This window comes from Dipodomys ordii, unplaced genomic scaffold (assembly GCF_000151885.1).
Source record: "Dipodomys ordii isolate 6190 unplaced genomic scaffold, Dord_2.0 Scaffold131, whole genome shotgun sequence".
In the NCBI taxonomy this organism is placed as follows: Eukaryota; Metazoa; Chordata; class Mammalia; order Rodentia; family Heteromyidae; genus Dipodomys; species Dipodomys ordii.
In genome coordinates this window covers 4393507-4411892 of record NW_012267347.1, presented here as the reverse complement: position 1 = coordinate 4411892, position 18386 = coordinate 4393507, and the positions used below count along the sequence as shown (strand labels likewise).

Genomic DNA, 18386 nt, shown 5'->3' with positions numbered 1-18386 from the left:
TCGAATCTATAATAGAATATAAATGTATTATAGGACTCAAAAGATTAAATATGACATTATATGCAAAGCTTTTGGGACTCAGCAGGTAATTAATCCATGTGATGGCCTGACTTGGTTTTGAAAGCATTTTCCCCACAAAATTCCAAAAGGGTAAATGTCAGGAACAAAGCAGACTAGATCTTGGGCACTGCCTCCCTAGGGGTAAGCCCCTATATGGGGTGGTGTGGTGGGATAATTTTATAGCTATATCTCAACAGAATGAAGTCTGTAGTGATAACCTCTTATTTCATGTTTCTATATTTGGTGAGTATAGATTTTTTTTGAGGTTCTAGGGTTTGAACTCAAGGCTATGCACTTGCTAAGCAGGTGCTGTAACACATGAGCCATGCCTAGAATAATTCTTTTTTTTGGGGGGGGGTCCAGTCGTGGGGCCTGAACTCTGGGCCTAGGCGCTGTCCCTCAGCTCTTCAGCTCAAGGCTAGCGCTCTACCACTTGAGCCACAGCGCCACTTCCGGCTTTTTTCTTTTTGCTTATATGGTGCTGAGGAATCGAACCCAGGGCCTCAGGCATGCAAGGCAAGCGCTCTACCACTGAGCCACCTTCCCAGCCCCCCTAGAATAATTCTTAAGTACAGACTCCAGTTCAGACTGCTTGGAACCCAGCTCCACTAACAGCCCTCACAGTACCATTAGGCATGTACAGTACCATTAGGCATGGCAGTACCTTTGAACTTCAGTTTTCTCATCTCATTTGTAAAATAGGAAAACAGTTACTGGGAGAAGAGATGATTTGCTTGGCACCGGTGACTCACACCTGTAATCCTAATTACTCAGGAGGCTGAGATCTGAGGATCTCAGTTCAAAGCTAGCCCAGGCAAGAAAGTCCATGAAACTCTTATCTCCAATAAACCACCAGAAAACTGGAAGTGGCGCTGTGGCTCAAGTGGTAGAGGGCTAGCTTTGAGCTAAAGAGTTGAGGGACAGCGCCCAGGCCCACAGTTCAAACCCCCCCACAGACAAAAAAAAGAGATGATTCATGTTAGCACCTGGTACATATTAAGTGTTGTTATCTCTGTCAAAAGAATGTGATTCTCATTGTGTTTTAGAATCTTCAAAATGAAGCCAGGCACTGGTAGCTCATGCCTGTAATCCTAGCTACTCAGGAAACTGAGGTCTGAGGATCACAGTTCAAAGCCAGCCCAGGCAGGAAAGTCAATGAGACTCTTATCTCCAATTAACCACCAGAAAACCTGAAGTGGCACTGTGGCTCAAGTGGTAAAGGGCTAGCTTTGAGCTAAAGAGCTGAGGGACAGCACCCAGGCCTAGGTGTTGAAGCCCCATGACTGACAAAAAAAAAAAATCTTCAGAATGACTATATTAATTTTCTCAAGCCTATAGGAAGTTTTGAATAATGTATCAACATGAAGCCACTTATGAACTAGTGAAGTGAGAAAATAAAGTTAGGTCTTAGATGAGATTATCCCATTGGAATGCACACAGTTATACAATTTCAATGAGGAAATTCAGTTTTCCACAAGAACAGTCTGACAGCCGGGTGCCAGTGGTTCATGCCTGTAATCCTAGCTACTCAGGAGGCTGAGATCTGAGGATCGAGGTTCAAAGTCAGCTGAGCAGGAAAGTCAGTTAGACTCTTATCTCCAATAAACAACTAGAAAAGCGGAGGTGGCACTGTGGCTTAAGCAGTAGAGTGCTCGCCTTGAGCTGAAGAGCTGAGGGACAGCGCCCAGGCCCAGAGTTCAAGCCCCATGATTGACAAAAAAAAAAAAAACAAAAAACAGTCTGACAAATACATAAAGAAGTATAGCTGAGGCCAAGGGTACCTCCACAGATAGTATGACTATTATAGTTAAAAATAAGAATATCAAGCTGGGTGCTGGTGGCTCATTCCTATGATCCCAGCTACTCAGGAGGCTAATGTCTGAGTATCACAGTTTGAAGCCAGACTGGGGAGGAAAGTCTGTGAGTTAATTTCCAGTTAACTACCAAAAAGATAGACATAGAGCAGAGCTGTGGCTCAAATGGCAAAGTTCTAGCTTTGAGCAAAAAAGCTCAGGGCCAGTGACCAGGACTTGAGTTCAAGCCCTAGGACTGGCACCAAGGCTGGGAGTCGGTGGGGGGCGGGAGGAGCGGGGAGAGGGCAGGGATAGTAATCACAAATTTTGACTTTCTCAGTGAACTAGCCTAGAATACATTTCTTTTCTTCTTCTATTTTTGTCAGTCCTGAGGCCTGAACTCTGAGCCTGGGTGCTGTCCTTCAGCTCTTCAGCTCAAGGCAAGCGCTCTTCCACTGAGCCACTTTCCCAGCCCCAGAATACATTTCATGAAATCAGCTAAGTTTAGCACAGAAGAAGGAATTTCACTTTACCTGTGCCTTAGCTTGGGCTGTCATAATGAAAACACCACTGGATGCTTAAAAAATAGAAATTTATTTCTTCTACCAGCATGGTAGGAATCCTGGTATAGTATATGAGTGTGCAGGGGGAGGGGGGATCTTAAACTTTTGCAAGGTCAGTAATACCATCATACCAGGGCCTAGCCCTTATGACCTAAAACTAACCCTAATTACCTATTAAAGGCCTATCTCCAAAACCAGTCACATCGGGAGTTATGGTTTCAGCTATGAATCTGGGAAAATCATTTAGCTCATAAAAATCTGGAAAATCATCTTAGTGCTTCTTCTTCTTCTTCTTCTTTTTGGTCAGTTGTGGGGCTTGAACTCTGGGCCTGGGTGCTGTCCTTCAGCTCAAGGGGAGTGTGAACCACAGCATCACTTCTGATTTTTTGGCCGTTTATTGGCGATAAGAGTCTCACAGACTTTCCTACCTGGGCTGGCTTTGAACCATGATCCTCAGATTTCAGCCTTCTGAGTAGCTAGGATTACAGGTGTGATTCACGAGTATCCGCTGTCTTACTACCTTATTGGCGACTGATTGGTTATTCCCCAATCTTTTGCTTTATTGATGCAAAAGAATGTTTGCAATCTCAGAAACACTTGGGCAAGATGCTGGTGGCTCATGACTGTAATCCTAGCTACTCAGGAAGCTGAGGTCTGAGGATCGTGATTCAAATCTGGGAGACTCTTTTCTCCAATTAACCTCTGAAAAGCCAGAAGCTCGAAGTGGAGCCAGCCCTTAGTTTAATAAGCTGTAGCAGCTTATTAAAGGTCCTAGGTTCCATTCTCAGCACGGAAACACCACCATCACACACACACACACACACACACACACACACACACGGCCCTAGGTTCTATTCCCAGCACAGAAACAACACCCCCCCCCCCCACAACACTACCTTGGATAAAATTTATTCTTTCTGTAACTGGTGGTGTAGCTCAAGTGGTAAAGTGCCAGCAATGAGCAAAAAAACTGAGGTGGAGAGCAAGGACACACACAGATACACAGACCTACTGTTTTTCTTCTCAAGGTTTCTAATAAAACATGAATGTGGCTGGGCACTGCTGGCTCACGCCTATAATCCTGAGTAGCCACTCAAGGGGCTGAGATCTGAAAAGCTAGGTTCAAAGCCAGTCAGGGCAGGAAAATCCATGAGACTCTTTCCTCCAATTAACCACCAGAAAACTAGAAGTGGTAGTGGTAGCCAAGGCCCTGAGTTCAAACCAGAGCGCCGACCCCCCGCCCCCCATCAGTGTGACCTGCAATCTATGGTTTCAATTATGTAACTACCGCATATCTAATCTATGTAAGATTCACGGTAGGAAAGCGCAGAGTGCTGATGGGAGCCAGGCGCTTCTGTCGGTCTGGAAACCTGGGGACCGGCACGCCGCCGTGAAGAGCCGGCCCCCGGCTGCCGGGAGAGGGGCAGAGCGCCCGGGTGCGTGGTCACTGAGAACGCGGCGCGCTGGGGTCGGCCGCGCCCACACTTCCGGAATAGCGCACGCTGACTACGCCACTTGGGGCGGTTCGAGCGCTGCGCGTGCGCAGGACGGGAGGGGCGGGTCAGTGGCGCGCGCCCGGCGGGCTGGATGTCGGGGCTGCGGGCGTTGCTGGGGCTTGGGCTGCTGGTGGCGGGCTCGCGGCTGACGCGAGTCAGAAGGCAGGCGGGCGTCTGCATTGCGGGCACCACCTGGTGGGAAGCGCGCCGTCTGAGCTTGAGTGGCCGCCGGGGCTCAGAGGTCATGGCGAGCACGGCCGTCAAGTACCTGAGGTAGGCGAGCGGGGCGCGGGGGCAGGACGGGGGCGCACGGGTCCCGCCTGGGGCGGGAACTCAAGCGAGGGCTTCCCGCAGCCAGGAGGAGGCCCAGGCCGTGGATCAGGAGCTATTTAACGAATACCAGTTCAGCGTGGACCAACTTATGGAGCTGGCCGGGCTGAGCTGTGCCACAGCCATTGCCAAGGTCAGTGACACAACTTGCAGCATTTTGGCAGGAGCCGCTGTTCCAGCCTCCTGGCCTAGGCGCACGGAGGGGTGGGAAATACAAGTGATCCAACGTGTTGTTGTTATTGCCTGAAACGCCTTTGCCTCTGCCTTCAGGCATATCCCCCTACCTCCCTGTCCAGGAGCCCTCCTACTGTCCTGGTCATCTGTGGCCCTGGAAATAACGGAGGGGACGGTTTAGTCTGTGCCCGACACCTCAAACTCTTTGTGAGTATGTGGGCAGAGGCTTTTGGGGAAGAGGGTGAGGATTCCGGAATCTGGATTGAATGCTCAATTTGTTTCCAACTAGGGCTACCAACCATGCATCTACTACCCCAAAAGACCTAACAAACCACTCTTCACTGGGCTGGTGACTCAGTGTGAGAAAATGGACATCCCTTTCCTTGCTGAAATGCCCCCGGAGGTAAGTGGCTTCTGTTTACTACTTCCATCTCCTCAGTCACTGCCTTGTGCTCATCCATGTTTCTAGGCTGAGCTCACTAAACAGTCCATATGAATAAAAATAAAAAAAGCGCCATATGAATAAAAGTGGTGGAACAGTTTCGATTATAAGGTGTGCTCCGTAAGTTTCTACTCAGTACTACCATCTCAAAAACTGATGGTTTGGGGAGGCGGGGGAGGAGGATGGGAAGGGATGGGAAGGGGAAACAAAGGAAGAGGCTACAATGCTTGATAAGAAATTTGCTCATTATCTTGCCCATGTAATTGTAACCCCTCTGTACAGTATTTTCACAATTAAAAAAAAGAAAAAGAAAAACTGTGATGGTCCTCTCAAGCATGCAGTTAAGTAGTTGGCCTGCCCCTCAGGGACTGGAGTAACTGCTTCAGTCTAACCTTTTCTGTAGATGTATGAATTTGGGGGTGGAAATTTTAATATTTTTTGGGGGGGTCCGGTCGTGGGGCCTGGGCGCTGTCCCTCAGTTCTTCAGCCCAAGGCTAGCACTCTACCACTTGAGCCACAGCGCCACTTCCGGCTTTTTTTTTCTGATTATGTGGTGCTGAGGAATTGAACCCAGGGCCTCATGCATGCTCTACCACTCAGCCACCTTCCCAGCCATTTTTTTTTAAACCACACATTTCACAGTAGAAGACACTAGGTGCAAAGAATTGGTTTGCCTCATTACAGAATTGTTCACAAAGCAGCGAACATAATCAGATCCTGACTGTCTGAGGCGCAACCACAATGTTGGTACCCCAGTAGCAGGAAGACAGAATAACGTATGTAGCCTCAGGTTGGCCTGAATTCATGACCATCTCCCCTGACTCTAGACCTTAGGATGCCCTTTGGCAGACAAGTCTATGTGTGCCTTTGAGTGGGGTCCAGGCAGAAAGCCTTTAGGTAAGGCAGCTGACAGCTCTGACTTTTCCTGCTCACAGCCTGGGATGATTGATGAGCTGTATGACCTGGTGGTGGATGCCATCTTTGGCTTCAGCTTCAAGGGTGATGTTCGGGACCCATTCCACAGCATCCTCAATGTCCTTAGTGGAATCACCGTGCCCATTGCCAGCATTGACATTCCCTCAGGTACTGGGACTCAAAAGGTTGGGAGGGAACTGGGCCCTACCCTGTCTCACAACACTTGATTCTTCAGCTGTGACTTACACTAAGCCTGAAATAATTTGTCCTGGGGAGAGGGGGATGGTGGAAGGGGCAAAACACACTTTTTTACATCCCACATTAGGGCTGTGAAGCAAAGTTCATAAGCCCCTTCATATGCTGGTCCATGAAGAAATCCAAGGCCAAAGTATAGGGAGCATCTAGGGAGTATGCTAAGACTATTTTTATAAGGGAAGTTGTGGAAGGGGACTAGACCTGTAGCTTCTTTGGTGCTTTCTGAATATCACCCTCTTTGCAGGATGGGATGTGGAGAAGGGAAACTCTGGAGGAATCCAGCCAGACTTACTCATCTCCCTGACAGCACCCAAAAAGTCTGCATCTCAGTTTACTGGCCGATATCATTACTTGGGGGGTCGTTTTGTTCCACCTGCTCTGGAGAAGAAGTACCAGCTAAACCTGCCACCCTACCCTGACACTGAGTGTGTCTATCGTCTGCAGTGATAAAGGATGGGCATTCATTCCAATAAAGACCTAGTGCCTTCATTCCCAAAACTCTGGTGTCCCAGAAGCTCTTCTGGCCATAAAGATTAGTGATGGGAGCCAAAGAACAACACTGGAAAGGTAACACTATCTCTCTGCAGAAACAACAGGCAAGAGAGGTTGCTGTGGCATTTGGAACCAAAAAGAACTGTTAGATATCAAGTAAGGTTTGATATCCTTTACACAGAATCCTTTTATTTTTTTGGTTGTGGGGGGGACTTGAACTCTGGACCTGGAAACTGTCCCTGAGCTCTTCAGCCCAAGGCAAGCACTCAGTGAGCACACTTGAGCCACAGTACAAAGTTTTCTGGTGGTTAATTGGAGGTAAGAGTTTCATGGACTTTCCTGCCCAGGCTGGCTTTGAACCATGATCCTCAGAACTCAGCCTCCTGAGTAGCTGGGATTACAGGTGTGAGCCACGAGCACTCAGCTCACATAATTCTTTTATTCCCTTTTCAGTACTGGGGATTTGAACTCAGGGCCTCTTGCTTGCTTAACTTGCCTTAAACTGTCTCTAAGCAAAACTGTCTCTTAGTTTGTACTTAGGTCCTTTCCAGGCTGGAAATGGAGATGGTTTTGGTACTTAACCTGTAGGCTAGGGTCCAAGGTAATGTTTCCTTAAATTTGGTGCCAAATTTCAAGGGTCTGGGCACTGTCCCTGAGCTTTTTTTCTCAAGGTTAGTGCTTCACCACTGAGCCACAGCTTCTCTTCTGGCTTTTTGGTGGCTATCAGGGTCAGTTTCACAGACTTTGATTCCTAGACTAGCTTTAAACAGCCTCCTGAGAAACTAGGATTACAGGCATAGCCACCAGCCCCCAGCCCAAGCTGTTATTAATAATCATTTGGTATAGCCTGCCAGCTAAACCTAGCCTGTAGACCTGAATTCATGTTTTCAGAGTATTAAAAAAATGAATGCATTTCACACAAAGTTTAAATTTTCAGCTTCTTTAACATGGATGTTACTGCAAGTGCATATGCCCCTATCTGTATTGCTCTTCCCACAGCCTCTAGCATTCCCTGTCTTTTAGATTCCTGGCTCTTTGTTCGGACATGCTAAGAACAGAACTTCTCAGCTAAGGCACAGTGCTTTGGTTCTCTCAAGACTGCGGATTCCAGAGTTCAGTTTCCTCCTTGGGCACTGAGATGGGTGCTGAAGTCTTGTTTCAACTCAGCTCTCTCTGGAGGTTACACTGTAGTGGGAAGGTAACTGATTGAGCTCCACCTTGATCCAGACCTTCAGTCTCTCTCTTTTGATTTCTTCTTTTTGACTCTCTGGCCAGTGTTGACTCTAGCTCTCTCTTCCTCTATAAGTGACTGCTGTCTTTTACCTCTGCTCTTTACTTCCCTAGTCCTATCATCCACATTTTCATGACTTATACCACAAACCTCATCCTATTCCTCCAGATGCTTTTGTCTTTTCTTCTTGCTTTTCCTGCTTCTGCCATCACCCCCGGCTCTGCTTTCTGCTTCCCTAGCCCTGCCATCTAAAGCAGTCTCCAGCCCTCCTTCCTCCTCTGTGTTCAAGTCCTCTTGCTTACAATGCCTCTTCTTTTTGCTTCTGATGTACAGGTCAGTGTGTACTCTGCTTTCCACCTCTTCTGTACTAACACTACCTGGAGCCTCCTTGCCTTTTTCTTCTTCACTGAAGACTCCCATTTCATCCTCTTCATGATGCTGCCTCTTCTTTTTCTTCCTTTTCTTGAGGGCCCGATTGGATTGTTCTCTGCTCTTTCGTTTCTCAAGCCCACTTGTTCCTACAGTCTCTTCCTCCTCACACTGTATAGTTATTCCCTCTCTCTCCTCTAAGACTTGTTCTTGATGTTGTCTTTTCTTCTTGCTCTTCCTGAAACTCTGGTTAATTTGTTCTAGGTACTCTTCACCTGAATTTTCAGTTGTTATAGTTTCTTCATCTTTCTGCTTCCTTTTTTTTTTCTTTTTTGGGGTAGGTTTGCTCTCAGTCTGTGGTTGAGAGCCCTCAGTGTCCTGGCATTTCAGACGAGCCAAGAAGGCTTGCTCCTGGGCTTCTAGCCGAGCAAGCTTGGCCTTCATTGTAATCCCAAGACGGGCAGCCCTGAAATAGATGGGGTCCAAGTCAGTGAGTGTCAAGAAAATGGCCCTTAGGCCTTCAGGAAAAGTTAGGGGCAGGGAGCAGCCTATTTTCAGGCAGTAGATGGGTCAATATCAGGAATTATTTTCCTGGGGTGAAGCGAAAGAGGACAGACTACATGCAAGGACAGTCCAAAGAGACCACTACTTACTTGTGTGCTGTTCGACCCTCACAAGCTTGGAGCAGCATTTCATCTGTCAGACTGTGGGGCAGATGAGGAGTTACACACTGATGAGGTAGGAAGGCTTGCCTTCTCCTCCCCTCTGAAATGATTTTTCAACAACTTGAATTTTATTTGAGACCTGGCATTTTATGGGGTGCTAGAACTACAACCTAATTCTGTCCTTCAAGAAACCCAGTCATGCATTAGATTTAGCCCTCCCTCTTAAGATTCCAATGCATCCCCTCCCACATGGTAAAATGTACTGAAATGAAGTCTCACATATTTGGAGGTATGGGTCCCTGGTTATCTTCATCACTGCTGCTCTCCAAGTCTCTGTCTGGCTTCTCTCCACCTGAAGTCAGTGTGGCTGTCTAGGAAGAATCATGGGAGTAGACAAGACTCTCTCAATAACCACTGCTAGTACTGTTCTCAAGGCAGGAATCTGGAAGCCCTCAACACTGCTCCTTACAGAAAGATGTGACAGGATGCATACTTAAACTTGGCATGTCCGGCTCACAGCTGGCTAGTGGACAGAACAAGCAGGGAGAAAGTGCTGTGGGTCATCATATTTTCTCAGTGGTTACAGGTGCCAGTAACTGCAAATAAAGATGGCACTTTATCCCCTACCCCAGACCTATTCATCATACCTGTTTAATTAGAGTTACTGAGAAACTATTACGGACCAGGAATTGAGGGTGGTGTAGAATGAGATGGATCCAGCTGAGATGGAACTGCATAGGGAAGGAGGGAAGGGAGTATGACAGAACATGGGCAAGTAAGACCAACTTGTTCCCTGGCTTACTATAGGAGCATCCCCAAACATGAGGATTTGAGGAGTAGTTTCTACAATTAACTAATTTGTAAGATGAGTCTGGAAGACAAGAAAAAGTTAGTAGGAAAAGAGCAAAGGGAGAAATGGCCCTGCAGAGGGAACAGCATGTGCAAATAACTGAGGACTGAAGAAAATACTGTCTTGAAAAAAAAAAATGACAAGGAATGTGGCTTAGTGGTAGAGTGCTTGCCTAGCATGCATGAAGCCCAGGTACCACATAAACAGAAAAAGCTGAAAGCAGCCCTGTGGCTCAACTGGTAAAATGCTAGCCTTGTGCAAAAGAAGCTCAGGGACAGTGCCCAGGCCCTGAGTTCAAGCTCTAAGACTAGCAAGAGGGGGGTGGGGAAAGGGAGGGAAAGAGAAGAAAGAAAGAAGGAAAGAGAGGGAGGGAGGGAGGGAAAGAAAAAGGATTCTACTTGGCTAACAATCATGGAGAGGGAAGGCAAGAAATTAGGCTGGAGAAGGCAGACAAGGCATGTAGGTCCATGTAAGACAGTCTTGATAAATGTAGATAGTCATCCTAGGTCACAGAGATAATTTTATGGATGCTTCCAGATGCTTTGTGAAGGACTGAACTGATTGGGGTGGGGAGTGAGATTGGAGTCAGGAAGGCTGTTAAAGACATGAAAACAGGGGCTGGGAAGGTGGCTCAGTGGTAGAGCTCTTGCCTTGCACGAATGAGCCCTGGGTTCAATTCCTCAGCACCACATAAAAAAAGCCGGAAGTGATGCTGAGGCTCAAGTGGTAGAGCGCTAGCCTTGAGCTGAAGAGCTGAGGAAAAGCGCCCAGGCCCAGTTTGGGCCCCATGACCAACAAAAAACAAAACCCATCTGGAGTAGTACATGGTTACCAAAATGGGAAAGCTTTACTAGATTACATTAAAGCTCTCAGCACCTAATAGGTGATCTTTAAATGTTCCCTTTATTGGTATAGTAAAAACAGCCCCAAATCCTAGGGTCTAGTTCTGTCGGACATTATTAGCCAGCTGTAAACTCTGGCAAGCCATGTTTCACTATTTGGGACACATATGCAAAGGACAGATCAGATAATCTCTCAAGTCTCCTCTAAACCCTATAAATTAGGCATCATAAGCCCATCCTCAACCCACCCCTGTTCTCTGGCAGCTCCTAACTCAAGGAACTACACTCTACCTTCCAGTCCTCCACTCCCTACTTCTGTTCCCTCAACAGACTGCAGGAAATCCATGGAACCTGAAGATCTCAGTTCTTGCTGAGGCAGTCTAAGGAAGCACAGCAAAGGTGGCACAGGATCTCAGGATATTAGGACATCCTGAGAATTGAAAGGACACACAAAGCAATTGCTCAGATTCTAATGGAGATAGGAAAGGGGTGGGGAGAAGGAGGATGGATTCTCTCACCCAGCTTCTAATACCTTCACAAACTTCTGATATAATAAATTAGGCTTCGAGTACTTTCGATTGGCAGTCTCTTCAGAAAGGTGCTTTATCTGTACTCCATCCTGAAGGAAAATATCAGTGAGTAGTAACATAGTATATCTTCCCTACCGCATCCAAGACCCTCCTGTTTCATGTATCTACCTAACAAGCTCATACCTGTCCAGTTTCTACTACCAAATTGGCTGCAGTCTTATTGAAGAGCTCATTCCACCAGTGGTTTGTGAACTCCTTAGCAGGGTCGTGTCCCACCTGTCAGGAGAAAAAGTATGAGCTCTGAGTACCTTCCCCACCTGTCCTCAAGCATCCAGCTCCCATCATGGCATGCTGAATAGTATTCCAGTCTTACCCCATGAGTATCTTGCTTCAGGGTCACTTTGAGGGCCTGAGTGATGCCATTCTCCTTTCGGCCCAGGCCTTTGCCTACAGAGGATAATGTGACAGTCATATTCTGTAGTCTGCCCTGAAGACTCACCAGACACCCCACACATCTAGTAATGTATGCTCTGTTTTCAGAAACCCTCCCAGCTTCAAGCAACCTCTTGAGCTGGAACTATCTTTTCTGTCACATCTCTGTCTCTCTTTTTTGGAGGTACTGGGTTTAGGTAATGGCCTCATGCTTGGTAGCTAGGTGCTCTACCACAGAGCCATACCTCTAGTCCTTTTTTCAAGCTAGTTATTTTGGAATAGTCTTGCTTTTTGCCTGAACATGTGTCTAGACCTCCCTTCTCCTATTTTAAGCTCCCTGCCATAGCTAGGATGACAGGCACATGCCACCACACCCAGGTTTCTGTGGTCATGGGAGTCTGAGAAGTTTTTGTTTTTGTTTTTTTACTCAGGCTAGCTTTAGAACCTTGATTTTTCTTTTTTCTTTTTTTTCTTTGCCGGTCGTGGGGCTTGAACTCTGGACCTGGAAGCTGTTCCTCAGCTCTTCAGTTCAAGGCAAACGCTCTACCACTTACGCCACAGCACCACTTGTGGTTTTCTGGTGGTTTATTGGAGATAAGAGTCTCACGGACTTTCCTGCCCGAGCTGGCTTTGAACCGCAATTCTCAGATCTCAGCCTCCTAAGTAGCTAGGATTACAGGTGTGAGCTACCAGCGCCCAGCTAGAACCTTGATCTTTCCAATCTCAGATGGAATGTTAGGTATGCTATTCTGTGCCCAGCTATTGGCTGAGAAGGTAGCTCAGGAACTTTTTGCCTAGGTAGGCCTTGAGCAGTGATCCTCCTGACTTCAGTCTCCTAAGTAGCTAGAATAGCAGCATAAACCACTGACTCTGTTTCTGTCATACCACTTTTGTGACAGAAGCCATGTGTCTGTCTCCCCCTGTTTTCTCAACCATTTCTTCTTCATTATTTACTCACTTATTATCTAAGCATAGGAATTTCTCCCTTTCTTTCCTTTTCCAGATAAGTCAGAGAATTTATTCTTCTCTTAAAACTAGCTCTCCTCCTGAACGAATAGATACAAAGGGTATAATCCAAGGTACTTCCTAGACAGAAGGAGTTGGGGGATGTGGAAGAGGCCCCAAGAGATCACCTTGAGTCCATCCATGCTTCAGCAGCTGCTCCTCAGCAAACTTCATCCCATGACTCTTGACCATCGGAGTGACATTCATGGTGGACAAAGCTCTGTCCTCAGGCTCACCAGGAAAGTTGGCATTATCCTTTTAAAAGTGAAGAGAAAGAGGCTAAAGCATCTTGGCTATAATTCTTTTTCAGAGAAGAGCCAGGAAGGAGGAGGCCTTGTTTTTTGGGCTCCATAACTGGCTATGGAGGCTGACACCAATATACCTTAGGGTGAAGAGGACTGGTGCTAATACTGATTTCTAAAAGGAGCGCCTACATTTACTAGGCTATGCCAGGACTTTGCATAAATCATTTCAGTTGACCTTCCACCATATTTGGGAAAGTACAATTATGTCCATTTTACAGATGAAGAAACTAAGGGGCTGGGAAGGTGGCTCATTGGTAGAGTGCTTGCCTCACATGCCTGAGACCCTGGGTTCAATTCCTCAGCACCACATAAACAGAACAAGCTGGACGTGGCGCTGTGGCTCAAGTGGTAGAGTGCTAGCCTTGAGCTGAAGAGCTGAGGAACAGTGCCCAGGCACAGAGTTCCAGCCCCACTATCGACAAAAGAAAAAAAAAAGTTGGCTGGGTACCAGTGGCTCACCCCTGTATGCCTACCTACTCAGGAGGCCAGAGTTCAAGCCCCATGACTGACAAAAAACAAACCAAAAAAAATGAAGAAATAGGGGATTTGCTCAAGGTCACATAGTTAAGGTATGTAGAATCCAATCGAGGCAGATTATCTGCAGAGTCCTCGCTCTTACCATCAGATCATGATATTTCCCAAAATATATCACCTTGTAAAGACAAAACTATGAGATGCTTGACAACCTGAATAGTAAAATAATGGTATTTAGGGCAGCCTATGCCCTGGGCTTATGCCTCAACATTTAGACTGTCCCTTTGGTAGGAGTCTTACATGACTACCCACTTCCCCCCACATTGCTGCTGTATTTCAGTTTTATTGGAGCAACTCTTTTGAAACTGTCCAGCTTAGGAAGGACGCTCTTACTGAACATTTAACCAGTAACAGGTGGATATCACTTGTTATATTATCTAACCTTTTTAGTACTGTGAGATAGGTATTTTCTTTATTTTATATATAAATAAGAAGTGACAGATGTAGAATATAAGCCCAAGTTGCCTGACTTTACAGTGATCATCTATAGAATCACCAATTAGTGGTATTTATTCCAGTAACTTGCACATTTCTTGTGGACCCAGAATGGTATTATCTGCCTTCTACACTGTAAACCTTACAAACTTATGTATTGTGAAATGGTTAAGATGGCTTATCACACAAGACATTTAAAACAGACTTACCAATATTTACTCAAGACTGGCACTCTACTATTTGAGCCGTATCTCCAGCCCTCAGACTACCAATGTTGGCTCACAAAGGTTAACTTGTGCCTAGCACCAGAGGCTCACACCTGTAATCCTAGCTATTCAGGAGGCTGAGATCCAAAGACCTCAGTTTGAGGCCAGTGGGGCAGGAAGGCCTGTGTGAATATCTCCAATTAACCATCAAAAAAGCTGTCAGAAGTTGTGGTTTAAGTTATAGAGTACCAGTCTTCAGTTTAAAAAAATCGAAGGGCTAGCTGTGCACTGGTGGCTCATGCTTGTAATCCTAGTGACTCAGGACGTTAAGATCTGAGGATTGCAGTTCAAAGCAAGCCAAGGTAGCAAAGTCCCTGAGACTCATCTCCAATTAACCACCAGAAAACTGTAAGTAGAGCTCTGGCCTAGCACTAGCCTTGAGCAAAAAGAGCTCAGGGACGGCACTCTGAGTTCAAGCACCATGACTGACAATAACAAAAAACTAAGGGACAGTGCCCAGGCCCAGAGTTTAAGCCCCAGTTCCAACACCAAATAAACAAATAAAAATAAATAAACAAATAAAAATGGTGAGCAGCAGTCTTTTTAGGTGCAAAGACAAGCCAATTTAGGAAGACAAACATTTGTTCTCATTTCTCTTATGAATGGTGATCACCTGAAAGCCTAGTAATGTTGAAAATTCCAACAGAAAAGTGTTGAACGAAAAAATGACTCTCTAGGGCTTGATACTGTAGGCCTCATCACCTAAAAACTTCCTCTTTCTACTTGGGAGGTAGAGATCCAGGGGGAAAAAAATCAATGTAAAAAAGGCTGGGGCTGGGAATGTGGCTTAATGGTACAGTGCTTGCCTAGCATGCATGAAGCCCTGGGTTTGAGTCTCCGTACCACATAAACAGAAAAAGCCGGAAGTGGTGCTGTGGCTCAAGTGGTAGAATGCGCTAGCCTTGAGCAAAAGCCCAAGCCCTGAGTTCAAGCCCCAGGATTGGGAGAAAAAAAAAAAAAAGGTATGGGCACAGTGGCTCAAATGGTAGTATCTGCTTAGCAAGCAAGCAGCCTTGAGTTTAAACTCTAGTACCGCCAAAAACCAAAACCTGCCCCGTCTAATAAGTCATCTGTGAGCTATCAATCCCTAGATTTCAACAAAAATTATGTCATATTTAGCCTTATTTTACAGTTGTTACACAATGTCAGCCACTGCCAACAGCCCTAGTAGAGACAATCCTAGTTTACAAACAAGCGGCAGGCACTTAGAGGTTTAAATATTCACTCACCCAAATCAAACAGCAAATAAGTAGTGGATTGGTATTCTGGCAGTCTAGAACTAGTGCTTTCCACCTCTTCGCTGGCTAGCTTATGCTTTCTGCTAGACTTTCCCCTTCTCGCAGTAACTCAAAACTGCACATGGGCTTTATTCTCCAGCCTCTGGCACTTGGTACAGCGCCAGAAATCGAGAATGAATTCGGTTCGCTACTTGTTGAATGATGACACAGTGGGCGCCGCTCTGGGCGGACGCCCCGGGGGTGAACGCAGGCAGAGCTGGCTCTGCACGGCTGCAGCCCAGCGCGCAGGCGTGGCCAGGGCCACTCGGCTCGCAGCGGTCTACGGAGCTGCTGCCTTTCCCTGTGAGGCCCAAACTCTAGCCTTCCTACCGCGGCATCACGAAGGAAAAAACACTCTCCAGCCTCCACAGTTCTCCCGGACCTGGGAGGAACGTGCACTCCTACCTTCACCGAGGGCGCCTTCCGACAGCCTCACGTGCAGCGGCTGACCCGCGCGCCGCCATCTTCCCGGAAGTGAGGTTGTGGTTCGTCTAGGCTGCCGGAACCATAGAGACGCTCCCGGGAGACCGAAATTTAGTCCTCCCAAGAGAAACCACGCCGAACCCCAGCGGGCTTCCCAGTTACCGTAGAAAAGGGGCGGGGGCCGGGCGCCGGGCGCCGGTGGCTCACGCCTGTCATCCTAGCTACTCAGGAGGCTGAGATCTGAAGATCGCGGTTCAAAGAAGCCAGCCCGGGCAGGAGAGACCGTGAGACTCTTACCTCCAGGAAACCACCAGGAAACCGAAGTGGCGCTGTGGCTCAAGTAGTAGGGCGAGAGCTGAGGGACAGCGCCCAGGCCCAGAGTTCAGGCCCCAGGACCAAAAAGGGGCGGGGGCGTGTCCCCTTGTAGGCTTCCGGAGTGTAACGCTGGCCTACCCCCACACACACCCCCCGCAGTTCCGAAGCGAACGAGGGCCTCCGTCCTGGCTGGGCGCCCTGCGCCCTTCTGTGTCCCAAACTGAACACATCTCGAGCACCGACGTGAGAAAGGAAAATGGCCTTGGGGAGCAGTTACTTAAAAGACTGGAAACTTCAGTACGTTGATCGCTGGCCAGAACCTGCCCCTTATGCTCTAGGGACACAGGAAACACCAGGATCCCTCGGCCCAGCCTGGGCCAGAGGGGACCGGGTGACATCGGAGGAGATGGGGGCCGAGGGCATAGGGACAAAGGCATGATCCGAATGCAAGCCAGGTTGGAGAAGCTTGGACTTGGCCTTGTGAGCATGAGGATTTGTCAAGCAGGGGAGAGAGAGTACTGTAAGGTCAGCGAGACCCTTGGATGTTATCTAGATTTCCTGAGCCGCTCAAGAATGAAACTAGGAAAAGCATCTTTCATCCCTTCACTCCTTGTCCAGTATTTCCCTTCACTTAGCGCCCTCTAGAAGGCTGTAAACAGAAAAGTGGCCATTTCACAGTAGTTCCTGCAACAAATGCCCCCGTGTCATAACTTTCCACCTATTTGGTAAAATATGCCAGTGTTGCAACTTGGGTTATGAGAATTGTAGAGCTTGCGGAAAGGCTGTGGGATGTCTCAAATGCTCAGTGGGCTGAGAAGGTGGTTCAGTGGTAGAGTGCTTGCCTTGCATGCATGAGGCCCTGGGTTCAATTCCTCAGCACCACATAAGCAAAAAGAAAAAAGCCGGAAATGGCGCTGTGGCTCAAGTGGTAGAGTGCTAGCCTTGAGCTGAAAAGCTGAGGGACAGCGCCCAGGCCCAGAGTTCAGGCCTCATGACCAGACCCCCCCCCCAAAAAAAAAAGGCTCAGTGGTAGAGTGCTTGTCTTGCATGCAGAAAGCCCTGGGTTCCATTCCTCAGCACCACATAAACAGAAAAAGCTGGAAGTGGCACTGTGGCTCATGTGGTAGAATGCTAGCCTTGAGCAAAAGAAGCTCAGGACAGCACCTAGGCCCAGAGTTCCAGCCCCACAACTGGCAAATAAATAAATAAATAATAAAAATAAAAATCCCATACTAGTAGTCAATGCTTACCTATTAGAACGTTACTTACTTTTCTTTATGTTGAGAAAAAAGGGGATGTCCATGTACTCCTGGATTTAGCTTATTTTCTAATCCTCAGCCTCTCAACAGGTTCTAAGTTTTCTATATCATTAACCATTTGAGTTCATGATAGCAAAATTATTATAGTCCTAAGTTCTTAACCATTTTAAAATCATGTTCTCATAATGGTTTACAAGTTAGTTGGGCCTCTGTTTCCATGGATTCAATCAATGGCAGACCAGAAATATTCAGGGTAGGAAAATCAACAGAAAATAACAATGCAATGAAAATAATACTAATTTAGGGCAAAGGACACGGCCTATGTGGTAGAACATCTGCCTAGGAAGTGTAAGCTCTAGATTTGAATCCAATACCATCCTCCAAAACAATACTAGTTTTTTGTTTTTTGGGGTCCGGTCGTGGGGCCTGAACTCTGGGCCTGGGCGCTGCCCCTCAGCTCTTCAGCTCAAGGCTAGCACTCTACCACTTGAGCCACAGCGCCACTTCCAACTTTTTTTTCCTGCGTATGTGGTACTGAGGAATCGAACCCAGGGCCTCAAGCATGCAAGGCAAGCACTCTACCACTGAGCCACCTTCCCAGCCCACAATACTAGTTTTATTTGATTTTATTTTGTCCATCATAGACGTGGGCGCTGCCCTTGAGCTCTTTTGCTCAAGGCTACCATGTTGAGCTACAGGTCACTGAGCCACCGTCCCAGCCCCTCCACTTCTGGTTTTTGAATGGTTAATTGGAGATGAGTCTCATGGAATGTTTCTGCCAGGGCTGGCTTTGAACCATGATCCTTAGATCTCAGCCTCCTGAGGAGCTCGAATTACAAGTATGAACTACAAGTGTCTGGCCACAATACTAGTGTTACAACCATTATGTGGCATTTACATTTTAATAAATAGTGTAAGTAATCTAGAGATGATATACAGTGTAGAGGATGCTATGCACAGGTTATCTATAAACCCATTGCCATTTTATATAAGGGGCTTGAGAATTGCATTTTTTTTTTTTTTTTTTTTTGTTTGAGCCTGGGCGCTGACCCTCAGCTCTTCAGCTCAAGGCTAGCATTCTACTGCTTGAGCACAGCGCCACTTCTGGCTTTTTCTGCTTATGTGGTG

General features: G+C 47.0%; 2 protein-coding genes across 3 annotated transcripts; one reads left to right on the top strand and one right to left on the bottom strand.

The window, feature by feature from the left end:
* The first annotated feature begins 3982 nt into the window (after positions 1–3982).
* On the top strand, positions 3983–6614 carry Apoa1bp (apolipoprotein A-I binding protein). Its single transcript, XM_013030531.1, has 6 exons — positions 3983–4185; positions 4267–4375; positions 4513–4623; positions 4706–4819; positions 5794–5941; positions 6273–6614. Exons 1-6 carry the CDS (start codon positions 4004–4006, stop codon positions 6473–6475), a joined length of 867 nt encoding a protein of 288 aa, XP_012885985.1. The 5' UTR covers positions 3983–4003; the 3' UTR covers positions 6476–6614.
* A 676-nt stretch (positions 6615–7290) lies between these two features.
* On the bottom strand, positions 7291–15751 carry Gpatch4 (G patch domain containing 4). 2 transcript variants are annotated; one of them, XM_013030709.1, is made up of 8 exons: positions 15667–15751; positions 12573–12699; positions 11381–11454; positions 11191–11283; positions 11010–11096; positions 9065–9156; positions 8774–8824; positions 7291–8586 (listed from the first exon to the last, which is right to left on the bottom strand). In XM_013030709.1, exons 2-8 carry the CDS (start codon positions 12649–12651, stop codon positions 7908–7910), a joined length of 1155 nt encoding a protein of 384 aa, XP_012886163.1. In that variant the 5' UTR covers positions 12652–12699; positions 15667–15751; the 3' UTR covers positions 7291–7907. The 2 variants fall into 2 exon arrangements, with proteins under 2 accessions (XP_012886163.1, XP_012886165.1); XM_013030711.1 differs by lacking the exon at positions 11191–11283.
* Between the last annotated feature and the right edge of the window lie 2635 nt (positions 15752–18386).

Excerpts from the sequence above, each read along its gene's own strand:
- Apoa1bp (XM_013030531.1), top strand. The coding sequence starts at position 4,004 with ATGTCGGGGCTGCGGGCGTTGCTGGGGCTTGGGCTGCTGGTGGCGGGC. Across the intron at positions 4,186-4,266 it reads ACGGCCGTCAAGTACCTGAG|CCAGGAGGAGGCCCAGGCCG; the intron begins GTAGGCGAGCGG and ends GGCTTCCCGCAG. Across the intron at positions 4,624-4,705 it reads CCCGACACCTCAAACTCTTT|GGCTACCAACCATGCATCTA; the intron begins GTGAGTATGTGG and ends GTTTCCAACTAG.
- Gpatch4 (XM_013030709.1), bottom strand. The coding sequence starts at position 12,651 with ATGAATGTCACTCCGATGGTCAAGAGTCATGGGATGAAGTTTGCTGAG. Across the intron at positions 11,097-11,190 it reads TGGTAGTAGAAACTGGACAG|GATGGAGTACAGATAAAGCA; the intron begins GTATGAGCTTGT and ends ATTTTCCTTCAG. Across the intron at positions 8,587-8,773 it reads GAGGGTCGAACAGCACACAA|GGCTGCCCGTCTTGGGATTA; the intron begins GTAAGTAGTGGT and ends CATCTATTTCAG.